Here is a 26,656-nt window from a genome sequence, read left to right as displayed (position 1 = left end):
ACCTGGCAAGCTGGCTTCACTCGGACAAGCTGACAGATATTCTTATTGGGCTGCTCTTGGAACCTTGTGTTACCCCACTGCTCACTTCCCTTCATGTAGATGTAGTACCATTAAGGACTACTCATTGAGTACAGTGTGTCAGCCAGTTACAAATCCATTTGGTAGATGCTGTCTATCCCACATTTTTCTAGTTTGCCAAGAAGTAGGTTGTGATCTTTGTCCAATGTCTTGTTAAAGTACAAATACACTATGCCCGCAGCATTTCACTGGTCTGCTAATTTAGTCACTTTGTTAAGAATAAAATAATATTGGTTTGGTATGATCTGTTTTTAACAAACCCATATTGGCTACTAGTTATAACTTTATTTGTTTCTAGATGTTCACAGATCTGTTTTTTATTGTTTTTTCCAATATTTTCCCAGGTATTGATGTTTGGCTGATTGGTCTGTAGTTTCCTGGGTCTGTTTTTTCTCTCCTTTCCCTCCTTTTTCAACTCCCCAGTTGATTTCACAGACCTGGGAAATCTTGGTGCTCTCCCATTCAAGTTCAAGTAGTCCTTGATTTATGGCCACAATTGGGCCCAAAATTTATGTTGTGGTATAGAGAAATTTGTTAAATGAGTTTTGCCCCATTTTACAACTTTTCTTGTCACATTTGTTAACTGAATCACTGCAGTTGTTAAATTAGTAACACGGTCGTTAAGTGAATCTGGTTTCACCATTGCCTTTGCTTGTCAGAAGGTCGCAAAAGGTGATCACATGACCTTACCACCCTGCAACCGTCATAAGTATGAGTCAGTTGTCAAGCATCCAAATCTAAATCACTTGACCACAGGGATGCTACAATGGTCATTGGTATGAAAAACAGGCCCAAGTCATTTTTTTCAATGCCATTGTAACTTTGAACAGTCACTAAATGAACCGTTGTAAGTCGAGGACTACTGGTATTTTCCAGTGAGAAGGGCAGCCATGTAAATTTGATTAATAAATAAAAAGTCCCTCTTGCCTAGTTTTCCAAAATCAGCTCCAATCAAATTACCTTGACCGTATGCTGCTCTTCAAAATCGGCAACACGTTCGTTGCCAGAGATTCTTAAGATAAGATTAACTTTATTGTCATTTTTACTGTGAGCATACTGGCCCACATTAAAAATGAAATAGAGCTGTATTTCACAGAGGTTTGACTACAACCCTCATGACTCCGAACCAGCCCCAGGCAAGGGCCCGAGAGGTGCTGCAGTTGCACTACCTTCATAATGTTAGAACAGAATAGCAGAATTGGAAGAGACCTTAGAGCAGGGGTGTCAAACTCAATTTCATTGAGGGCCACATCAGCATTGTGGTTGCCCTCAAGGGGCCAGGTGGGTATGGCCAGGGCGGGTGTGGCCAGTGTGTGTATGGCCTACTGGGTGGGCATGGCCAGCTCTACATCGTTGGCATCAAGGGTGCCTATGGGGGCCTGGGCAGGAGTGGGACAGATCTGAGGGTCTCTGGCAGAAGGAGGGTCTCTAGGCCAGGGCCAAGGCAATGGGGGCCGTTCCCTCATTTTTTCCAGGATGGCTTTGCGGGCCACATGAAACCACTTTGCGGGCCGGATCCAACCCCCGGGCCTTGTGTTTGACATGTTTGCCTTAGAGAGCTTCTAGTCCAATCCCCTTGCTCGGGCACGAAACCCTATCCAGGGGTAGGCAACCTTGGCTCTTTCATGACTCCTGGACTTCAACTCCCAGAATTCCTGGCTCAGGAATTCTGGGAGTTGAAGTCCAGGAGTCATAAAAGAGCCAAGGTTGCCTACTCCTTGGATACCATTTCAGACAAATAATTATCCAGTCTCTTCTTAAACCTTAATTATTAAACCAATAATATTGGGGAAGAAGGCCCCACTCTGAAGAAAGCTTTCTATTTTCCCCAGTGAGTCGGAACACCGGTCTCCCCCATTCCCGAGCGAGGGCACAGCGTGACATTTTAATAACCAGAAGAAAGGAAGCGAATCCCAAAGACTCTTTCAATCGTCCCGTCCCGCCCCCACGCGTCCGGCAGCAGCAGCAGCAGCACCCGCCGCCGTCTCTGGCCGACTGATTGGCTCCCTCAGCTATGCCTGTGAGGGGAATGCCCTTTCTCGACAGAAGGCCTTCGAAGCGACGTGCCTGGAAACCTGCCCTGGCATATGGAGGAGAAAAGGCGGGCCTCTGTTTCCTAGGCTACAGGGAGAAAGAGCGGCTCTGTCGCGGGGCAGAAGGATGGAGAAGATGAGGAGAAAGCGAGAGAGAGAGAGAGAGAGAGAGAGAGAGAGAGAGAGAGAGAGGAAAGGCAGGAAGGAAGAGTGAGAGTCCGTCGCTCAATTTCTCCGGCAGCGGCGATTGGTGAAGACGAATTCGTGGCAACCACGTGACGGAACGCCCAGCTTCTCTCCGGTTGGTCGTTCCCTCGGTTACGAGCAACGTGGGGGCGGGAAGTTCTGCCTCCCGATAGCGCCAGCAGCAGAGCCGCCGACGCCGCCGCGTTCGTCGTGGTCCCTGAAGGCGGCGGCTCCGGCCAGCGCCGAGCATCGCCTTCGGCCGGCGGCGGTTGGCGCGCTCCCTTCCTTCCTTCCATTGCTTCCCGCGCCTTTTCCCTCCTGGTTTAAACCATGGCGGCGGCGGCGGCGGCAGAGACTGCGGCGACGGGGGCGGCGGCGGCCGCAGCCGGGTGACGCCCGAGGCGGCGGATGAGCGGCGGCCGACCGAGTCTGGCGTGGGAAGAGGATGCGGGAGTACAAAGTGGTGGTGCTGGGCTCGGGCGGGGTGGGGAAATCGGCGCTCACCGTGCAGTTCGTGACCGGCACCTTCATCGAGAAGTACGACCCCACCATCGAAGACTTCTACCGCAAGGAGATCGAGGTGGACGCCTCCCCGTCGGTGCTGGAGATCCTCGACACAGCCGGCACCGAGCAGTTCGCCTCCATGCGGGATCTCTACATCAAGAACGGGCAGGGCTTCATCCTGGTCTACAGCCTTGTCAACCAGCAGAGCTTCCAGGACATCCGCCCCATGCGCGACCAGATCATCCGCGTCAAGAGGTGATGGAGGCGGGGGAGGGGGGGAAAGAGGATGGAGAAGACCCCGCCTTAACTCAGAGAGATTCCTGCTTCTTTCCCTCTTAATACTCCACCCAAATCCCGCCGCCCCCCCCCCTTCCACTTCTTCTTTGGGTACCTGGTGGCCGGTTATTTCCCAGAAGCCTTCTGGTTTGCTTTGCAGAAAGCGTGGACCCCGTCCTTCCCTTGTTTTCTGCAACCCCATCTGATTGGCCAGTGTTTCCCAACCTTGTCTGCTTTAAGATGGGTGGACTTCAACTCCCAGAATTCCCCAGCCATTCCCCTGCTGGCTGGGGAATTCTGGGAGCTGAAGTCCACCCACCTTAAAGAAGACAAGGTTGGGAAACACTGTGATTGGCCCCCTGTATGAATTTACACACACACATACACAGACATACACACACACACCCCTTATATTTTGCAGCTCAGTTGCCTAGTGCAGGGGTCGGCAACCTCGGCTCTTTTATGACTCGTGGACTTCAACTCCCAGAATTCCTGAGCCAGCTATGCTGGCTCAGGAATTCTGGGAGTTGAAGTCCACGAGTCATAAAAGAGCCGAGGTTGCCGACCCCTGGCCTAGTGGAACAGTTCCTCTTATTCTTCCATATCTCAAAATGTTATGCCTGGGCAAATGCCTCCGTGATGCAAGCGCCCCATTGATTCAGCCTCATTCTGACTCATGCCTGCTTTCATCCATCCCCGCCTGCAGCTAAGTCTTTAAATGCTGCAGAGAGACTGGCCAATAGCCTCTTGCAGAGATCTGCACTTCAGAATCACTATTGTCTAATAATCCATATCTGTGTTGCCCAAATGTGCTGCCATTCACATTTGAGTAATCAGTCTTGTCATTCTTTTCTCTTACGGTTATTCGTCCACAGAACAGAACGCCTTGCATCCGGATCTCTCTGTCCTCTCTGCCCTTGTGTATATTTAATTCTTTTTTTTTCAGGCAGAGCTTTCGGTTCCTCCTTCCATCTACTTCCGGTGCTCTGTATGGTATCTCCATCAGCTTACACAATCTCTGCAACATGCCCCTCAAGGGTGCTGTGTATATGTGTTTGTGTGTGTGTATGTATGTATATTGTATTACATTACATTATATTGCTCCCCATATGTTTCTCAACACCTCTTTCAGGTTGTTTTGATATATGAATTTTAAACAATCGGAATTTTTCTGCTGCATAGATCTTGGCATCTGTACAGCACTCTGTGTTCCTGTGTTGTCATGTGTTTACACTGATGTGTGCATAAATGAATTATTTATCTTCACATTAAACAAGTTGTTTTGGACTTCTCATTTTCTATTGAAATTATGACCAAAATTATCATCATAAATCGTGGTTGTTTAGCAAGTCATGATATGACTAGAGCTGCCGTAGTCATTAAGCAAATGCTGTATTATTAAGAAAATCCATTTTACCCAATGTACGTTTTTTGCTGGACATTGGCAAAAAAAAGGTAAAAAAAATCACAGTCATATGGCTGCAGTTCATTACTAACAGCTTTAAACGTGAGCCAGTGTGCCAAGCATTCAAAAAGCTATTCCATGACTCTGTGTGCATGTGTGTGTTTGGCCATCATAACTTTGAGATTGTATTATAAGTAGCTTTTGTCCATAGTAAAGCAATTTGAAGCAACCAGTGATAAGTTGAGACTATACATATCATTCTGAACACGTCTGTCCAGTCTCCTCTTGAAAATGCCAGTGATGGAACATCCACAATTTTCAGAGGTAATCAGTGGAAGGGCTTCTTACTTCCAGTAATTGTGAATGCTCCATCACTGGAAGTTTTCAAGAAGAGGCTGGACAGCCATTTGTCCAGAATGATATGGTGTCTACTGCTTGAGCAGTGGGTTGGACTAGAAGACCTCCAAGGTTTCTTCCTATTTTATCTTCCATGTTCTATATAAAGGGTTTGTCTGGCAGAGTTCTATAAAGTGGCCTTGGAATCTACTTTTTCATGCTGAAAAGACTTCTTCTTTGACAATTGCTTGCAACATATGAAATTTTGCTTATAAGTGCAGTTAGGAAGGGAAAAATCACTATTAACTATGTTTTGAAAAGTTTCAATTTTTTATTTTTTCTAGTGAAATGATTGAGCCTTATTTAGGGAAGAATGGTAGGATAACATTAAATGATGTCATTGTTGTTGGATATTATCAGTACTTTCAGCTATTATTTTGGATATTGCATCTACCACCTACAGTCATAAGTTAGGGAGATATAAATAGATATCTTAGAAAGCATTTCAAGTAACAGAATCTTTTCAAAAGGTCACCAGTTTTGATTTATGCTTTCTGTTGGATGTATCTGTGAGCATCAGTTTGCTTTACTAATGTTTCTAGATTAATAAAGTTATATCAAAGTTCATCTGAAACCTGCAGCCTGAAATGTGATACTAACCAGCCTACCTTAGAACAGTTTTTTTTTAAAAAAATCAGTGTTTTATGCAATGTGGTCACTGAGTTTTTAAAGACTGCTTTGAAAACAGGGAAGGTACTTTTTAAAAGATAGTGAAAATAGTTTCCTAACTAAGTGTAAAGCCAAAATCTAAATGAAGTAGAAAAATGGGAGACTATTCTAATTTGTTTTAGACCATACAGGTTATCTCAAGGATGCTTTTTCAAAAGTCAGCTGGACTGTTTTTTCCTTGAGGAAGACCGCTACTGATCCAAGAAGCTTCATTGGTTCTGGCAGGATGGTGGGGGTGATGGCAGGATTAATTCTTACAAGATGGGTGGGGTAAGAAGGATGATATTTCTTTGCAGTCATCTGGTAGTTAGCAAATCATCCTTCCAACCCCACCCCACCCCCCAAAAAAATCCTTTTAGAACTAATCCTTCCACCATCCTGCCAGAAACGATGAAGCTTCTTGGATCAGAAGCAAAACGTCTTCCTCAAGCAAAAAAACAGTCCAATTTGCATTTTGAAAAAGCACCTTTGAGACACCTCTGGCCTGGATGACTGAATTCCCACAGACAAGATACAGGCTAGTTCATCAAAAACCCACTGTATAACCTGGGTTTATAACTTATACTATAAAGATAAGAATCAAGGTTAAATTCTGTAATAAAAGGATAGGGAAGACCCTACATTGCATAATTTCATTTTTCATGTCTAAGGAATATGAAACCAGTAAAATAGGCTCACTTATCCAACCTTTTATATCCTAGAACAGGGGTCCCCAATTTGTGGGCCACTCAGTGGCATATTTCTAACCAGGCTGCATGAGTGGGGTGACAGCATGCACATGTAGCCTGATTCACATGAGTGGCGGGTGCTGACACTCACAGCTCCCCTTGCACAAGCAGCAGACGCATGTGCCTGCCGGTCACACAAATGAACCTGGGCACCTTTGCGCACCTGCCCCTCACTCAAAACCATCCCCTCTTCTCCCCCTCCCCCCTGCACTGGGCCAACATCCTGGAAAGATTGGGGAAGGCTATCCTAAAATTCTAAAGCAGAATTGCTCCTGGCTAGTATTTGGATAGGGGACCATTAGGCAATCCCAGCACTATAAAATAGATTGAATTGTATAAAAAAGCCCAGAAGACAGAGGCAAAGTACTCCCATATTTTTGTAAAGAGAATTGCATCTATCCATTAAACGACAAGGAATTCAAATGGTTGTTCAGAAGAACATGGTGGATATAATGATAATTCATGTAATTGTAAAATGCTTGTAGACAAGGATCAGTTGAACAGTTGAATAACTGTACTTGTTATAGAGCTTTGAATCTCATCAAATTTGGTACTCAGTGCATTTTGACGTGAAAATTTTGTCCCGATACTCATCATTTGTTTGCTACTCAACGCACAAGCTAGAGCTTGTTGGTGTCGGCTGCCTTGTGACGCATCACATTATTCCTTATGGGAAAAATTTGTTTGGTACCCATTATTTTTGGTACTCATCCCGCCTCCTGGAACCAATTAACAATGAGTACCGAGGTACCACTGTACTGTAAATGAAGAAAACCACAGTAAATGATGAGGCAGTGGCATTTTTATTCTCTGTTTGGAGTTGTTACTGCATCTTATTTATAGTAACTTTGTAACTATAAACACAGTATTATACTGAATTAGGGCAGCCTGCTATATTAGCTACCCTGGCTGCTTGTTCTCTGAGTTGCAGCTCCAGCTTTTGTGGAGAGCCCCAAGTTTGAAAATGCTAAAAAATTTTTTTTTGCTCCTTCGCATATGGAAAGCAGAAAAAGAAGATGCAGAGTGACGATTTAGTGTATAATACAGTATCCATGTTCCCAGATTTGGGTCTTTGACATGGAAATATTGCAGGTAGATAAATAATCTGGGAGCTGCACATGCCTCAAATTCACTGAACCTTTGTCTTCAAAGCAATGAGTTAATTTTTATGGTGAATTTCACTACAAGCTAATTTTATGTTTGAATTTAAATTGCAAATTTTATGCCATTATTAGGTACAGGCATGTGGGATCTTGCTGCAAGACCTAAGGGCATACTTTGAGCTTGGCATTAATATAAGACTGGACTATTGAATTTTATTGATGCTGTTTTCATTTTTGTTAAGTCTTTTTACTAACAACAACTCTATTTTTGTTGGAGATAGTTGATCAATTCTATTATCTGGCTTTAGAGTATATAATTGTCCTGCCCATGATGGTATCCCCCCACAGTGACGCTCAAGAATAGCTAGAAATTGTAACATAAGATATTGCCCTGCTGCCTGCAAGTACAGTATTCTTTGTCTTCTCTTTTTAAAAAGTAATACAGGTAGTCCTCGACTTACGACCACAATTGAGCCCAGAATTTATGTTGCTAAGTGAGAAATTTATTAGGTGAGTTTTGCCCCATTTTACGACTTTTCTTGCTACATTTGTTAAGTGAATCACTACAGCTGTTAAATTAGTAACACGGTTATTAAGTGAATCTGGATTCCCCACCTTGTCAGAAGGTCACAAAAGGTGATCACATGTCCCCAGGATAACTGCCGCCATCATAAATATGAACCAGTTGTCGAGCATCCGAATGTAAATCACATGACCGTGGGGATGCTGCAACAGTCATGTGTGAAAAATAGTCATAAGTCACTTTTTCACTGTTGTTGTAACCTTGAACAGACTCTAATTGAATTGTTGTAAGTTAAGGACTATCTGTAGTTGGATATTTAGGTATCTTGATACTTAAAGGAGTAATAATATAAGCCAAACTAAACTCTTTCTGTAACTTTCCTACTGCTACTTGAAATACAGCTGGTACTTCTGTAGCAATTGCAGTTGGTACTGTCGGGATTACTACTATAGTCAGTATACACCGCTATTTAATGGAGGCTGTTCCTGTTTCATAAACGTTCGCCCCCATTTCACTGGTCTTATTGTTATAAAATTACAGAAACAGAGATCACGAATCTTTTTAAAAAAATCCCAATGCAAAATTAACGTTTTTAAAATGAAAGCTTATTGTTAGAAGAGCTGTGTGTTGAGTACGTTTTCAGAATGCCAATGCACTACAGTTCCCATATTGTGCAAGGTCTCTTTATTAAGAAGAGAGCTCCTCCTGCCTAAGAAATATCAGTACAGCCAAATAGCCCAGGAATGTAATTTAGCTATTTTTAATTTGTCACCTGTCTCATATTTATTTTCTTTGCAACTATTTTTTTGCTGCTTTTTACTTAATATTTTCAATACATGGAAATGGTGTGATAGGTGTATGTTCCATATGTCCTATACTCAAAGCATCTTACAAGAAAACATAAATATTATATTAGCTAGTACTGCTTGCACTCATTTTATATTTTAGAAACATGGAACAATTTAATAAGAAGCTTATTATACTAAGCATCAGTGTTAAAATGGTACATTAGTTTTGTAGCCAATAATAGTCAAAATATTTTTAGCTTTGACCACTGGTTTTCTAAAAAGCCTCAGATGGAATTAAAACCAAATCTTAGTCAGGTTTTAGAAGAAACAAGATTAAATGGTCCCAGAACTAGATTGCTGTTACACTGTACCTTTCCTCTAAGAGGTTTAAAAGATCATGGATGGTATGTTCTCCTCCAATTTTACTTTCTCACAGATCTGTGAGGTTGTTTAGGCTCCCCAAGAAGCTTCATGATTGAGTGGGTCTTAAATCACAAATTTGTTATCACAGTGCAAAGAGTGAAAGTTAACAAAAGATACTTGAGTGAAATATCCTAATTAACATCATAGACACTTGATCCTGCAGTTTTTATTTCTGGAGTTCCCAAGATTTCTGTTTATTTTTCAAAATATTATACAATATTAACCTTGAATTTTTATTATATACCACTGTGCTGCTTCAGATATGATAGATGGGATTGGACGTATATTTTTTTCTCAATATGCATAGGTTTAGCCATTAGGTTTTAGGTTCTTGACTGTCTAAAGTTAGCAGGGTATATGATCAGTCACATAATGTGGAAAATACTTTAGGAGGAAGGCTGTATTAATCTGTGGTAGCAAAACGTTAGGAAGAATCTCACTTTTTCCAATAACATGTTTTATTAAAAGGCATAAGCTTTTGTGAACTGCAGCCTTTTAATAACATTTGATAGGTGGAAAAGTTGCTGCCAGCCCCTCCTGGTCACAGGGTAGAATGCAACTAATATGAAAATAATTGACATTTTGTTTTTCTCGTTTGATTGACCAAGAGCCTTGGTGGAGCAGTGGGCTAATGCCTCCTTAAGTAACACCAGCTGCCTGCATAGAATGAAGGCTACTGCTAAGCTTGTAAGCCGCCCTGAGTCTTCGGAGAAGGGCGGGATATAAATGGAATTAAAATAAAATAAAATAAAAATATAGATAATCCAATTATTTTCTGGGTTTAAACACATTCAAATTCCTAGTACTGATTTTTGGTTTTTCAACATTTGGAGTAATTTAGCTATTTTAAAATTTCTTGTGAAAATAGGTATTCCATATATAATATTTAACCTCAATTAATTACCGGTACGCTTTGTATCTCTGTTTGATGGTACAATATATTGGGGATACATTTTTAAAAAGCAAATACCTTGAGAGATTTCTTTTGACCCGTGTAAGTGCATGTATGTTCTTTGTGATATTAATGTAATTCATCTGCATGCTGTTTTCTCTTGTGATGTACTGGGTACATTGCTAATTATGGACTTCGTAGCTGTATTCTGTAAAAAGGAGGTAAGTTTCTTTTCAATTTCTGTTCATTTAAAAATAAATTCCCAGATGCTGCTTTTAAAGAGAATGGCTGATATAAAACCATAGAATGGAAGGGATCTTGGTCATCTGCCTGTCCTCTGCAGGAACCCACTGTATTTTTTTAGAAACTTCAAAAGGCTAAAAACACAAGAAAGACTTTCAAGGAAAAGCAGCATCATGAAGGGCTTTTTTCACTAAATCTTTCACCAAGTAAAAGGAAGGAATGGACTTGCTTCTAACGGTGTTTCCCCGAAAATAAGCCCCGGTCACAACTTCGCAACTAACAACAAAATATATTTATTTATTTTTGGTCCGAAAGGCCCATTAGGGCTTATTTTGGGGTGTGTCTTATTTTGCAGACGGAGGCAGAAGCGCGAGGGGGAGGGGCCATTGCGGGTGGGGCAGCAGGCCCGTTGGAGGACCAGGTTAGAAGGCGGGGCTGAGCACAGGAACTGCAGAGTTTTGCATGGTACAAATGAGGTAGAATATACTGTTACCGCACCAAAGCCATTTAGTCTAGGTGACCAGTGAATGTGGTTTCAGCTTTTACACTGTCCCTTGATTAGTAAGGGTCTAAATCAGGGATTGTTCCTTTTCCTTCAGCATGGCCCAAGCTCCACGTGCTTCTTTCTAATTCTGCCTCAACGCTTCAGCGATTCAGTTCTCTCCCTGCCTTCCCAGCATGCAAGCCTAACCCTGTCCCCCCCTTCCTTTGACTACCACCTCCTCATTTACCTATTTCCACCATGAGGGACAGGCTTGCTTTATCATCGCATGTTCTTCTCCGGGACTGTTTTCTTCCAGAGGGTCTACAAGTGTGACTTTGCGGCAGCAGCTGGGTGAGTTTCAATTGCCAGGCAGGACCTCTCGATGCTGTGGATTCGCTGTGCTGCAAAAGTTTGGATCGGATCTCTCTCACACACAAGCAAACACAGAGGTTGGATAGGATCTCTCTCTCTCTCTCTCTCTCTCTGTCTCTCTCTCTCTCTCTCTCACACACACACACACACACACACGCACGCACTCGAGTTCTCGGGTTGCTAAAGCTCATTTGGACAAAACTTCAGCATACACCAGGCTGAAGAGGAGGCTTCCCATAAGCCATTCACCAAACTGGGTGGAGCCCTCCAATAAGCCAAAACCAACAGCTGTTGCTCCCCTCTCCTTTCAGAGTGGGGCGTGTTCTGCTGCTGAGAAAGCAAACGAGCAAAACGTTTGCAAGAAAACAGTCCCAGAGAAGAAGATGCGACGCAAAAGAAAGCCTGTCCCTCGTGTGTGGAAATAGGTAGATGAGGTGGCAGTCGAAGGGTTAGGCTTCCGTGCTCGGAAGGCGGGAGGAGAGCTGAATCGCTGAGGCTTTGAGGCAGAATTGGAAAGAAGCATGGGGAGCTTGGGCCGTGCTGAAGGAGAACCCCTGAATTAGACCCTTTCTACTCAAGGGACAGCGTAAAAGCTGAAACCACATTCACTGGTCAACTTGGACTAAACGGCTTTGGTGCGGTAACAGTATCTTCTACCTCATTTGTATCATGCAAAGCTCCGTAGTTCCTGTCTATCCCCTCACATCCCACGCAAGAGACGTCAAACTGGCCACACACACCCCAAGCAACCACAATGTTACAGTTTACTTTTGGGGTAGGGCTTATATTAGCGCCCCCCCAATCAAGCTAGGGCTTATTTTCGGGGAAACCCGGTAAGAAACAATGTATAGTAGGAGAGTAATTTGTGAGGAGAGGAGGCAGAATTTCTCCATTGTACTGCATTTTGCTCTTATTCCAAAGAAGGGGGTAAAAGGAGAGGCAGGGAACCCAAGATAACTTTTTAAAAAATTAGTTTGAATTTAAATCTCCAGTGTCATTTAATTTGAGAGTCCCAGTGTTGCCAACTGTAATCTTTGAGAAATCATAGAGGACAATCACAGTATCAGAAGTTTAGAGAAGAGCAAATATTGTTCCTTTCTTCAAAACAGAGGACCTGAGTAATTGTATTTGACAAGAACACTGGGCGAAACTCTGAAACAATGTGAGTAAAGGATTGATTCCAGATGGGAAAAGTGATCACAGTCTTAACATGGTTGCTTTAATACAAGAAAATACTAATTCAGCCAAACACATGAGCTACAAGCAGACTTTTCCTAGTAGTGAAGTATTCTTTACAACACTTTCGTTGATAACTTTGCTGAGGACTCTTCCTAGTCAGTCTGATGTCTGATGTGGTAACTGGGGCATCAGCTAGCTATGTGAGGTCACTTTTGGCCTGTAGATTCGAAGGAAGTGGGCAGGGTGCTCTCTGATTTGATCCGTGTTGCTTGTAGATCTGAACCAGGATTCTCCAGCTTTTGCATAGGGTGGCTAGAGGATGACAATGAATGTAGGAGGCTATCAGTAACTCTTTTGCAGATAGGGTGATGCCAACCATTTTTAGCCATCCAGAAGGAACTAGAAAGTGGATTCCACATGCAAGAAGGAAGATGTGCAAATCTTGGATTGCTTTTGCTCACTCAGAGGAAGGAACATGTGCAGTCCTGGGCTCTTTTTATTCACCCAGAGGAGATGCAGTTTCTTGTCACACAATTAACAGTGGCTGCCTGTTTTGCTTTGGCTCACCCTGAAAAGCCATTGTTTGATAGAAATTACCAACAATAGCTCTTCCCCCCCCATCAAGGAAGCCAGACAGCTGCCCAATCATTATCGCTTCATCTTCTTTAACATGTAACGTGCCTCCTCTGTTGCACCAGAATGAGGATTTGAGACCCTAAAAACTCAAAATGAAGGGAAGGAAGGCAAACCTAGTTAGGGTGGTACACATCCTAGCTGAGCTGTTTAGATACAACAAAAGGCCACAGAAACTCCCAAATCCTGGGCAACAAAACTCTTCTGTAGTTTGGCACACCCAAACTGGAAAGATAGCGCCTAAGAACTGAATTTTATTCTCCTTTAACTGAGATTCTCAAAGGTAACAACCAAGGACCCTGCAAATAAGATTCTAGAGAAGACAGGTTAACATTTTGGTTGCCATGCTTGAAGGGAAAAGGAGTGGGCTTATTAGATATGGAGGGTCAATGAAGGAGAGAGGGAGGTAACAACCTGTTCTACCTCTGTCTTCCTAGTCTGGGGAGGAGTTCCTTCTACAGAATGCAAAATATAAGCCTTACTTTATGACTAGATTTGGGCAGTTAACCTGTTGAATCCCTTTTGTGGTGACCAGAGAGGCCCCTTGCAGAGAGTCCAAGTACCACTCTTAGTCTAACTTGGAGATGAGTGGGAACAAGTGATATTAATGAGAGAGTTTCTGTATTCTAAAAAGAGTAGTCTGGTTGGATTAAAGCACTTTTTGGGTTTACCATTGACCCAGTGTTAAGCTAAGGCTTCGTGAGTTGACTGCACATTATGAAATGCTAAGGCTGGCTTTGTGAAATTTTTATCTAACTATGATGAGCCAAGATTTTCTGTAGATTGATTTGTGAAATAGTATTGTCAAGTTTCCGACTGATGAGCTCTTCAAAGGACTCTGAGGCATTGTTTACCTTAAAAGTCTTTTATTAGAGCCCTATAACATCGGCAAAGCTTGCTAGGGAATCTGGAATCTGAATTCCCCTCCCCTTAGCACAATATATTAAACACGATTCTCCTCCTTTTCATTGCTGTCATTAATCACATTCTCCAGTTAGTTTGAAGGGTCAGTTTTCCCTTCTGTTAGACCAGCGTTTCCCAACCTTAGGAACTTGAAGATGCGTGGACTTCAACTCCCAGAATTCCCCAGCCAGCTATGCTGGCTGGGGAATTCTGGGAGTTGAAGTCCACGCATCTTCAAGTTCCTAAGGTTGGGAAACGCTGTGTTAGACAACCCGCCAAATTCTTATCTTCTCTTATTTCAAGACAGCCTTGAGAGACATTCTTCCTCCTCCCCCCCCCAGCAACAACTGATTCTAGCTCTAAAAGTAACACACAAGCTTTAAATATGAAATAGCTGCTGCTTCATCTTTTGTCAAAGGAAGAACATTCGATGTTAGCAGCGTTGAGAAGTATGTTATGTCCAGATGCATAACTTTCTTCAGCCCGTCGGCTGTATAATATCCTTATTTAATTCTGTTTTGGGATGTCTTTTTTTTTTGAAAAATAAAGGAAGGTATTATGCCTAAACAGCATTTTCATGCATCGAAAATGAATATGTGTTCAAGTTGGAATTACAGGTGTAAAAAAGGCAAGCCTAAGCAGCTGTACTTCAGAATTTACAAGTGTTTCTTTAAGGTACAAAGTGATTTTTCCCCAAATGAACAATTCCTCTGTCAGAACATGTACTTGCTCTTATTATTTTCAACTATAACATTCTTTGTGGATGCATCAAGAAGAAATTTGTACATTTGTATGTCTTCTGCATAGAATTGGTTACTTATATAGAAATATATGTTAAAGATATGTTAATTTCTATGCAACTATTTAAAAAAATGAAATTCAGGGGAGAGAAAAAGTTACGTTTTATGCTTAGGCAAGAAAAACCAAATGTACAGTTATAGATTAGGCTCAACAGCGGTAACTGTGAGAGGGATCATGGAGTCCTAGTGGACAGTTACTTAAATATGAGCCAGCCATGTGCTGCAGCCGCCAAAAAAACCAGTGCAACCCTAGGCTGCATTAACAGAGGGATAGATTCAAGATAATGTGAAGTGTTACTACCATTTTATAATGCCTTAGTAATTATTGGCATACTGCATCCAATTTTGGTCACCACAATATAAAAAAGATGTTGAGACTCTGGGAAGAGTGCAGAGAAGAGCAGCAAAGGTGATTTGGGGGCTGGAGGCTAAAATATATGAAGAATAGTTGCTGGAACTGAGTATGTCTAGTCTAGAAAAGAGAAGAACTAGGGATAATATGATAGGAGCATCCCAATATTTGAGGGACTACCATAAAGAAGATAGGGTCAATCTATTTTCCAAAGCACCAGAAGGCAAGACAAAAAGCAATGGATGGAAACTAATCAAGGAGAGAAGCAACCTAGAACTAAGGAGAGATTTCTTAACAGAGAGAACAATTAACAGTGGAATGGCTTGCCTTCAGAAGTTGTAGGTGCTCCTCACTGAAGGCTTTTAAGAAGACACTCGATAGCCATTTGTCTGAAATGGTATAGGACAGTGATGGTGAACCTTTTAGACACTGAGAGCCCCCCAAACTACCACACCTGGCTCCACCCCCTGCCCCCCGCAGGGCCACCGACTGCCTCCACAGATCGCCCAGGTGGCCCTGCAGTGCCATGGCAGCCACGCCTTCCGCCCACACCCTGCAGCATCATCTGCGCCCGACGGGGCTCGAGGGCGGAATCTTATCCCCACTGCCCAGCTGCCATGTCTTAGGCTGTGCTGCTCCGCGTGGGCCACGCCTGGGGGCAACTCTCCAGGGGGGCTGCTGGTGGGGCGGCGTGGGGCTGGGGCAATGGCGCACGTGCCCACAGGGCTCTGCATGCCGCCTCTGGCACGCATGCCATAGGTTCGCCACCACTGGTATAGGGTGTCCTGCTTGTTCAGGGGATTGAATTAGAAGACCCCCCAAGGTCCATTCCAATTCTGTTGTTCTGTGTGCTGTGTCTAATTTCTGCACTATAGTATTTTAAACTGAAAAGGTATACTTGAGTATAATTCATAGATTGTTAAGACATGTATGTCTGTAATTGTTTCTTACTTTCAACTGGTTTCTGTTCCTTTTTTAAAAAATTCAGAAACAGAAGAGCATCCAACAAAGAATAAAAAATGGGAGAGGCAAATGTGGATATATGTCTAAACAAACTGACAGGAAAATGGGACATGTACAGGAAATGGAATGAGCGACCGATAAATAAAGCAGAATGCAGAGTCTTCCCCAGTAACTCTAAGAGCTCTGTCAGAAAAGTTAGAATGAGCTGAGACCTGTGAGACATACCAAAATAACAAAAAGGGATTATTTGGTATCTTAGAAATGAAATAAAACAAAAGCTGTAGAGAGTACAGATCTAAATCAAAACAAAAATTTAGGGGTATGCTGGGGATACTTAGCATATCTGAAGTTTGTGACCAATATTCTGTCACAAAATGAAAAAAATGTTGCTCAGCTGATATTACTATTAGAAGGAGTCACAGTTGGCTGAATAACTGCGCTGAAAGCATGCTAATTAATGCCTCTAGTTCAGTGTAGAAGACAGGACACTGCTTTGTATCTGGTGCTATTCAACATATTGGAGAAAACATAAAACTGAAAGGGGTGACTAGTACTTAGATGAATATTTTAAAAGATGCTAGGCAGCTTTGAACAATGGACTGAAATGAATCAGATGAACAGGAAAAAAGGCAAAGTTCTGTATTAAGCATGTACAATGCTGGTATAGAATGGGGGCTTGGCAATAAAAATGATCTGGGGGTCTGTAGCAATCATGAAGCAGCACCCTAAGTAGTTGCTAAAAACACAGATGCTTCATTTGAGTGTACACAATGTGGAGGAAAAAAATGTTTCACCTTTGTGCTTTGGTCAGCTATTGCTCAAGGGTCAGGGTTTCCTAATCCTCACCATCTTGATAGCCCTCCATGGAATATATTGAAACTAAAGATTCGGGGTATATGAGCCGGTTTTGTGAAGTGGTGAAGGTGCTGATCTAGACACTTGAGTTTTAGGCCTCCTTCCAACATGAAAGCTGCCGGAGGGGACTTTGGGCCAGTCATTCTCTCTACCCCAGAGGTCCCCAGCCTTTTGAGAACCAGGAACCGGTTCTGTGGAGAGAGGTTTTTCTGTGGACTGGAGGGGGCATGGTTTCATGTACTGCCTGCATCCCGCGTATGGGGTTTTGCTTGTTTGCGCGGCCTGATTTCTGGCATGCTGCGGCCCGGTACTAGTCCATGGACCGGGGGTTGGGGACCCCTGCTCTACCTTATAACAACAACAACAAAATAAAATAGGGTTTTCTGTTGTAGGGAGAATAGGAAGAGAAAAGAATACCAGATGTTTCTGCCACAAATTAAATATAAAAAGAGGATAAAAAAAACCCCCAATGATTCTCTAGAAGAAGAAAAAAATCACTGAGGTGATTTCTAAATTGTTATTGTATGGATAATAACCTCTTTTGCCCCATAGGTAAAGCTACAGAAACTGGGTGGATTGTCATCTGCCAAAGATACTGTAGTTTACCCTGTACTGAGCAGGTGATTGGATTAAATCATCTCAATGATTCTATAACATAAAGAGTCCAAAATGTCATAGAATAGGAGAAGAACCATATCCCAAACTACAAAGAGGAGGAAAAGTGTCCATGTTGGTAAGGATAGTGGCAAAACCAAGAACTTTAACCATGATTTGCTGAAGAAATCAATTACAATCAATTGAAAAAATGAACAAACAGTATACTCATGCATGAACAATCTTCCATGGAATAAAGATAACTGTTGTATTTTAGATTGCACTAACATGTGTACAGTATATCAAACATTACACTTGTTTATCCAAAAACATTTACCAAAATTATAAAGATATTGGCAATATTTTCTTTGTTAGCTTATTAAAGCTTTTATACTAGGAAACAAGCTTGATGATTGTAAAATTAGAATTCTAAAAATATTCAATGTCATTTTATAGAGTTCATGAAAATAATTTCAGTGATTCAGTCTTGTGTCTGTCTATGTTTTATCATGCTAATATGTACAATATTTAGGCAATGCTCATGTGTGCAAAATAATATATAGTGTATGTGCCCTGGACTATGGATACTGAATTTCAGTATTCAGTTGAAATGTGTAGGATAACAAGACAGATGTTTGTGTTCCATTCAGTCATACCCAATTTTTGGGGACTGCCTAGATAGGTCCCTCTAGTTTCCTTGGCAAGTTTTTCAGAAATGGTTTGCCATTGCCTCCTTCCTAGGGATGAGAGTAAGTGAGTGGCCCAAGATTACCCAGCTGAGTTTGTGCCTAAAGCAAGACTAGAACTGACAGTCTCCTGGTGTCTGGCCTAATGACTTAACCACTACACCAAACTGGCTCTCAGTAAGACAATGTAAATATTTTTAAAAATGTATAAAAAGTATTTGATCAAGATGTGTAGAAAGCTATGTGTTTTGGATCCAAAAATTATAACGAGTTAATCTTGTCTCAGTTTTGACAGTCCTTTGAATGACTGTTTGAATGTGGAATATAGGTTATTGTCAAAATTGCTTGACTTCTTGTTTTAATAAAACTAGAAAAAATGCTTAAAGCTAAGTCTCCAGTTGTCCTTTCTCAAGAATTCCCAAGGGTATGCCAAATGATCTTTACAGAAGTTAGTCTCCCGATAATCATAGAAAAGGAGAGGGAGAATCTTGTCCATATGTCCCTTAGTTTTGGAGGAGTGCATGCAGCCATATACCATTCAGAGGTAGAAGCAACCATGATAGCTGGGGTGCATTTCTATGTGACTATGATGTTATGATCATTTTAGCACACTTTACTCTTTAACAAACAAGCAAAAAAGCATGGTCATTGCAGTATATCTAAATCTTGGATTTATGTGCTTATATATGAACAACTCCTGGTTTAGAAACCAGAATTATGGATCACATTCTGAACTGCAGACAAATGATTTATATGTTTAAGATTTTTGTTTTGTTTTGTCTGCTTGTCTAGTTTGGATTTAACTGAAGAAAAAGCAAAGAGGAGCGCAAAGCGAAGTTTAGAGATATGAGGGATTCACACATTGAAAAGAACATATGTACTGGGAACAATGGAGGACTGTCTTCAGGTACCTTATCAGGTTAACAAGCCCATTACAGTATAAGTAGTCCTCAACTTAAAACAGTTCATTTAGTGATTGAATAGCACTGAAAAAAGTGACTTATGACCATTTTTCATACTTCCAACCGTTGTAGCATCCCCCTGGTCATGTGATAAAAATTCAGACACTTGACAGCTGGTTCATATTTATGACAGTTGCAATGTGCTGGGGTCATGTGATCACTTTATGTGATCTTCTGACAAGCTAAGTCAGTGGGGAAGCCAGATTGACTTAACAACTGTGTTACGAGCCGTGATGGTGCAGTGGTTAGAATTCAATATTGCGGGCTAATTCTGCTCACTGCCAGGAGTTCGATCCTCATTGGCTCAAGGTTGACTAGGGTGACTGTGATTTCAGCCATCAGTTTATTAGATCCATGTCTCTTCTGGTTGGCAAAGGTATCCCTGGGAGGTGATGTGTGGTAGGATTCTGGTGGTGAATTCTTCCTTGAGAAACGAGGTTGTCCCACAACCTTTTAAAGAGATATTGGTTCAACCTCTTTTGAAGAAGCCATCACTAGACCTAACCATACTGGACAATTTCTTTAGGGAAGATGGTTGAAACAGTAGTTGTGCAGCAACTTCAGAAGATCCTGGATGAAGCAAATCATCTGAAGTTTTTCCAGTCAGGTTTGAGATTTGGGTATAGGATTCAGACAGCATTGCTCATGTTTTCAGGTGACCTCTGGCATGACCAGGATGGAAGTAGTGCATCTATCTTTGTTCTTGTTGACTACTTGGCAGCTTTTGGTACCACCAATCATGGTATCCTTCAGGATCAGTTTTGGGGGTTATGAGTGGATGAGTGGCACTATGTTGTGATGGTTCTCCTTTCTCCACACACACTGCTGATCAGGAGTGAGAGGTGCCACAGAATTTGGTGCTTTCTCTGTTCCTGTTTAACAGCTACATGAAACTAGTAGGTGAGTTCATCCATTGCCATAGGATAAGGTACCATATGCTTTATGTCTGCACGCTGGTGAATTAAGTGATGCTGTTCATGTTCTGTCTTGGGGTCTGGAACTGTGAGAGGCTGGATGGGAACAGCACAGTTGTTCAGCTCAATCTAGCAAAATTGAGTTGCTGTGGGTTTGGGGGCTTCCTGGATCCAGAGAGTTATCATCCATCTCATTGTGGATTGGGTGGTCTAATCGGGGTGGGGGGGAGTCCTGGACTCACAGCTCCAAATTATAGGTGGCAGTTATGGTCAGGGCATTTTTTTTGCGCAATTCTATCTGTTCAAGGATTGGGAAGCTCTACTCAAGTCACATGATCACAGTCACATAATGCTTTGATCATCTCCTGAGTGGCTTATTGAAATGCACTGTACATGGGGCAAGCCTTAAAGAACATTCAGAAGCTGCAGTTGGTACAAAATGCAGCTGTGCAGACAGTGAACTATAATGACCTACAGGCATGGGACCAGCTTATCTGAAGGACCGCCTCTTCCTGGTTACATCTGCCTATCCCATCAGATCCAGCAGAAGAGGCATGTTGCAGTCCCATTTGTTAAGGAGTATCATCTGGCAGCACCCAGGAAGAGACCCTTCTCTACTCTTTGCCTATCCTTTGGAATACCATTCCCCCCCCCCGCCCCGAGATTAGATTGTACCTGACCTTCCTGGCCTTTCAAAAAGCTCTAAAGATGTGGATATACTGCGAGGCTTGGGGATCTGTTTGTGATGTGGTTTTATGGTTATATTGAATGATTTGATTGTTTGGGTAACTTGGCTACTGAATGTGTTATGTTTTTAATGTGATTTGATACGTTTTTTATTTGTATTCTCTTTCTCTTTTTTTTTGCTGATTTTTACAAATTGTTGCAAACCATCCAGAGTCATGAATGTGAATAAATCACAGTTTTTAGGGACTGCAGAAAAACAATTCTGAGATCAAATGCCTGCCTCTGGAATAAGACTTTAATGATCTGTCCTCTAGTTTGAAATTTATTAAATGAAGCATTTGTATGCTGAAGGCCAACCTAACGCTGAGAGCAGAGGCAATTTTGACTGCTTTTATCTTTGCAAAGATGGCAAAAGACTTCAACTTCGTTTGTTTACCTCTAATTGCAGATATGAGAAGGTACCTGTGATCTTGGTTGGAAACAAAGTGGACTTGGAGAGTGAGAGAGAAGTTTCATCCAGTGAAGGCAGAGCTCTGGCTGAAGAATGGGGTTGTCCTTTTATGGAGACGTCTGCTAAAAGCAAAACAATGGTGGATGAGCTCTTTGCAGAGATTGTCAGACAAATGAACTATGCCTCTCAACCAGATAAAGACGACCCATGTTGCTCTGCATGTAATATACAATAGCATTCCAAGGATGGAATTGGACCTAATTTGCTGTATTTTGGGTAAGGTGACAGAATAGACTATTTCACTCTGTGATTTAAAGTTGGTCAAAAATTCAAAGTGGAGTAGCACTGAACCTCCAAGTGAAACATAAATATTGATCAATTTAATAAAAAAAATGAGAAGCTTTATTTGCCTGCAGCACATCTTCTGCATGCTCTACTCTCTGGCTAAGCCAACAGATTACAGGGTGAGCACAATCTGTGCACATTGGCTTGTCAGGTAACAGCTACTGCTTTAAATTAAGAAAAGTTTTTGGTGAAAAGGAGAGCACCAGCAAAGACCTTTTGCACTCTGCCTATTCTGTACTGATAAGTAAAGATTTAACAAAAGGTATCTACTTACTGAATTTCAGGACTCTTATCACTTGTGGCCAAATCAGTCAAATATGCTAATTTTTATTTTTGACGCAAGTGTGGATAAATTTATTGGCAAACTAATATAGTTATGTTATTTTCTTTACATCCATTATTTTCTGTGATCCCATAATGCAAAAAGGAAAACGCTCCATCAGTACTTAAACGGAAAGAGAGAATCTCTGGAAAAAAAATCAACAGCTTGTAAAGAGAACACTGAAACATTAGAATATCCTAAATATTCTGCATTGTTGCTCAGAAAATGGTGGATTGCTTCAGCTGCTGTTCAGTCAAGATACCAAACCAGCCCTTGCTTTGCAGAGCAGGAAATGCATTAATCTCTTTACTGATCCAGGAAGAAGCAACCATGATGGGGTTAAAAAGAAATGTTTGGCCTTACTAATGAGGAACATTGCTAGCACATTAACAAGTACCACCTTGTAAGGAAAATGAAGCCATGTTGTATTCAGCCGTTCCTTTTTGCAGAAACCTCATAGGGGCTGTACAAGCATCCTATATTTTTTAGTTTAAGGATACCAGTTTATTTTTGCCTTTTAAGGGCTGTATCTTGGATGTGATGTACTAATTGAGCTATGGAATTTAATTTTGCCACTTTATATCTTTAATGTTGCCGATTCTGGTTAACTGTGTAGAATTACTTTGTCTCAGAAGGTGAATACAAAATATTTTAATTCCATGTGGGAATGAGAAAAGGATTTGTGTCTTCAATTGCCTAACATGCTAGTCAGGTGCTGCCATTAAGTGATCCTGTTGCCCTGGTTATTGCTGTGACAAATAGTGAGTGAAAGCATTGTTTTAAAATGGTGGCTCAGCCTCTAATTTTAATTTAAATAGCAGTGAAATACTTAAAATTTGCATGACTTAACAGCACCAATTATATCTATTATGTCTTACAATCCAGGAAGTTTCCAATCAGAAAGTCTAAGATTGAAATGGTGGAATGATAATGGACCTTGATGGATAAAATTGGCCTTTAAAATACAATATCACTGAGCCTATGGTCCACGGGTGTCAAACTCGATCATGTCATGTGATGTATTGCAACATTTTTTGCCTTTACAGATCTGGGGTGGGCGTGGCCTGCACGTGACGCATCCGACCTGTGGGCCGCCAGTTTGACACCTCGGCTATGGTCCAAATACTATCCTGAAAGATTGGTTTCTCAATCTTGTGAAGTAGTTCTGTAATTTTTTGTGTAAATGAGTGGAAAGGAATGTATGTTCTGTGTATGGGTATGAGTGTGTTGGTGAGTGCAACTTTTTACAAATGCTGTAATGAACTTGAGTTCTGAGATTTTGCCTTGATCAGCAGAAAAACAAACTGCAATCTAAAGGGTATCAAAAGCAAATGAATTTTTAAAAGCCTTTTTAAAAAAACACTTGGCCACTTTATACCTTACACAGTAGAACACATTTAATTTAGATTAGATCAATTTCTAACAATAATGATGGATGATGATTGGCTACACTTTCCTTTGTTCTTGAATTATTTTTTTCATCATAATCAAGAAAATAAAGAGTTGTCATTTAAACATGAGGTCCTGTATTAGAAATGTAAATCCTTCCCGAATCTCTTTCTCAGTTTTAAGAATTACTGAACTTTAATGCATCTTACATGGGCAACTTCCATGTATTAAGGTAAAAATTATGAATTATAATCTTTAAATTCTTTTAGAAGAAATATTATGCAGCAGTATGTCAGAAAATAATTTCACTGATCAAATAAAAGTGGAATAAACAGGTATAGAAGAATGTTGAGTGCATCTTATACTGGATTGATTCCAAAAATAAGTCCTGTACTTACATGTCAGATTATTTGATGTAAAAAAAATGAGGAGCATAAATGGCATTTCTTTATTTTTGTCAAGGCGTTAATAGGAAGCTTTTTTTAAAAAAACACACAAGTACTTCGTAGTGCATAATCTTCACTTACAGACTAAACAATATACTTTCATACAAAAGTAGGTGATATACTAATTCCAAGAAACAATTTATATGCAATTTAGATTCTGTCACTGTGTGGTACAGTATATTTGACCAAAATGATATAAATCAGCAAGAGGGGATATCTAAGGCTATCGGTTATGTGGATTCCTTCTCTCCCAGGTCATGTGTGTAGACCCACAGAGCTAGTGGCAGCTAAAGGATTCCTAGTGCCAATGGAAAAGTATACCTTGGTCAATCCTTACCCTTCCCAATTTATAACAGTGGGCAACTTAGTCATTTTCTGGCCATCACTGTGTTTGTAAAGATGATCTTGCCATTGGCTATCTATCCCAGAACACAGATATTAAAAACTAGATTAAAACAGGCATATTAATCTGGGCTACAAGGTGACTCTGACTCTATTCAAGCATGCCAAATTAGCCTCTCTATGTATTGGTGACATTTTCCCATTTATCTGGTCAGCAATATTACATACCTTGGGAGTTCTGGCTGAGAAGCACTATCTGTCTTGCATCCTAAGCAGATCCAAAAGTAGTAACTTGGGAAGGAGGACTAACAAGCCTTAAGATATCCGTTCATCCAAAGACCCAATATCCTTTGCTTAGAGCTTCGTATTTTTCTGCAGCGGTGAGTTCCTCTTTTCCTTTGAAACTGGTTGAAGAACTCTCGACATCTGTTCAGAATGTTTTTTTTTTTTAGATGAATCAGCACACATACAAATATCGATAGCAGTTTCTGAGGAATTCTTCATCTGGTAGTACCAACAATAAATACTGTATATCCCTTAATTTAAAATTTTGCATTATTTTTTGTCAGCAAACATGCTAGTATTTTCTATGTCATACATGCCGCCTAAAGGTTTAGGGTGAGGTCACACATGGTCTTCAATATAACTGAAATAACTCCACAATAAAGCAAATTTGGCAACTTCAGGATTTTATTGTGAATTTTTCCTTTGTGAGTTTTTGATCAGGTTTTAAAAAGGGATTGCAGTGTGTTTTTGCAAATTTAACTATTGACTATTTGTGATTTCTAGAATTGAATAAACATCTTTAACGATTGTGGACCTCTGTTACAACTGATAAATAAAAAAAAACATTACATTTTATAAGTTATCAGTTGTTTAAATCAAACTATTTCAAAATAAAAAAATGTACATAGAACTCAATGCAAACTCAGCAGTTGTATCTGGAGTTAAATTATTTTAACAAATAAATTTATTTAATGAAATGTCTGTTGGATTGTCTTCTCGTCTTCCTTTTTATTTAACAATAAAGCAAAAACCCAACTACATTCTTCATGTATTCAGAATTCAGATCTCCTTTATTAGAATGCCTCTTTAAAAAGGAACATATTTGTCATATTATTCATGAAAATTTTGCACTAATCTTGATTCACTATTGCATTGTCATCATGACAATATTTCTAAAATCCATAAGTACTGTACTAGATAGTTTTCGTTCCTTAAGCAATGTGAGTCCTCTGATGCCAAAGACTGCTGTGGGAACTGTATTCCCAGACTAGGGCTGTGAAGATTGACAAATGTAGCTAATTGTGTGCAGCCATCAGCTGATCTTACATTTGATAATTGACTCCATTCATTCAGGGTCCAGCTTTGGCTCAAGTCCCTTTGGAAGGCTCTAAGTAGCTTTGCTTCCATGTATTGATGTGTGTGTTGCAAACAAAAGTAGCTGTATAGAGTAGTATAGACCAAACTTTCTTGTTTGTCCTCTCCCTCCCTCTTCTTATGAATAAATTTACATCTCTATGAGGTTATCAATAGTGCTGGCGTTTTAAAATGTTTCTTCATGTAGTAAATATTAAAGTTGACAAAAAAGGAGAGCAAATATGTTGCTTAAACTTTGCAGAATAAATGAAGGCCAAATACGAGATTTTTCTGCATTTTGGGGTGTGTGTGTGTCTGTGTGTCTCTCTGTGTGTGTGTGTCTCAATGGGCACACCAAGCTTTAAGAACAGATTAAAGGTGCTGTGACAAAGCTGTTGTCTGCAGTGACCGCTGCAATCGCCAAAATACCAATGTAACAAAATGTTTACTAATTAGAAAATAAATAATACCCACAGCAAGGATTTTGGGAAAAGAAACACAGAACCAAGCACATTACATTATGCTGTAATTTTGGGTAAAGATCCAGGTCTTCAGAGCTCTTCTAAATAACAGCAGAGTGGGGCCATCCGGATCTTGGGGGGGGGGAATACCCCTTTCCAGAGGGCAGGCACTTATACAGAAATGGAAAACTTGGGGGGGTGTCCTGAGATACGACGTTGTTGAAGGAATCTAAAGCACATCAACCCTACAGGATTGATTCAGCCAGGCAGATTCAATGAGAGGCAGGCAGTCCCTGAATAATCCGGCCCTATGCCTTATAGGACTTTATAACACCTTGAATAATCTGGAAGCAAACTAGCAAACAGTACAACTCATGGAACAGCCCCCATAGTTAAGTCATTTTGGCTCCCACCTCTGGCCCAAGGAGGGGATGGAAAGTGGGGTGGACCTCAGGGGTTTACTAGAAGACACCTTGAGCTGTTATTGCAGAATCAAGTTCTATAGCTCCTTTTCGCCCATAGCTCACAAAAGCTGGTCTCTTTAAAAAAAAACTATTAAGGGGTCACTCAGATTTTTGGCTACCATAGACCAGCAGCACAACTTTCTTACAATTTGACTACAGGTACTCATTAACCTCCCGGCTAGACTACTGCAATGCTCTCTACATGGGGCTGCCCCTGAGGACCACTCGGAGGCTTCAGCTGGTGCAGAATGCAGCCGCGCGAGTTGTGATGGGAGTCTCCCGATACTCCCATATAACACCTCTTCTCCGCGAGCTGCATTGGCTTCCGGTTGCCCTCCGGGTGAGATTCAAGGTGCTGGTGATGACCTATAAAGCCCTAAATGGCATAGGCCCGGATTATCTAAGGGAACACCTGCTGCCAGCGTCAATTTCCCATCGTCCTGTGC

General features: G+C 41.2%; 1 protein-coding gene across 4 annotated transcripts; it reads left to right on the top strand.

The window, feature by feature from the left end:
- Window positions 1–2,493: 2,493 nt before the first annotated feature.
- On the top strand, window positions 2,494–26,381 carry RAP2A (RAP2A, member of RAS oncogene family). Of its 4 annotated transcripts, XR_014492404.1 has the most exons (4): window positions 2,494–3,056; window positions 21,080–21,358; window positions 22,796–24,333; window positions 24,388–26,381. XR_014492404.1 is itself a non-coding variant. In XM_083361731.1 (3 exons), the coding sequence occupies exons 1-2, from the start codon at window positions 2,743–2,745 to the stop codon at window positions 21,315–21,317; spliced, it is 552 nt and encodes a 183-aa protein (XP_083217857.1). In that variant the 5' UTR covers window positions 2,494–2,742; the 3' UTR covers window positions 21,318–21,358; window positions 22,635–22,672. The 4 variants fall into 4 exon arrangements, 2 of the variants coding, with proteins under 2 accessions (XP_083217857.1, XP_083217856.1); XR_014492405.1 differs by having other exon boundaries at window positions 21,080–24,333; XM_083361731.1 differs by lacking the exons at window positions 22,796–24,333; window positions 24,388–26,381 and adding an exon at window positions 22,635–22,672.
- Window positions 26,382–26,656: the final 275 nt, after the last annotated feature.

This window comes from Vipera ursinii, assembly GCF_947247035.1.
Source record: "Vipera ursinii genome assembly, chromosome: 4".
NCBI classification, from domain to species: domain Eukaryota; kingdom Metazoa; phylum Chordata; class Lepidosauria; order Squamata; family Viperidae; genus Vipera; species Vipera ursinii.
This window is presented reverse-complemented; position numbering and strand designations above follow the sequence as displayed.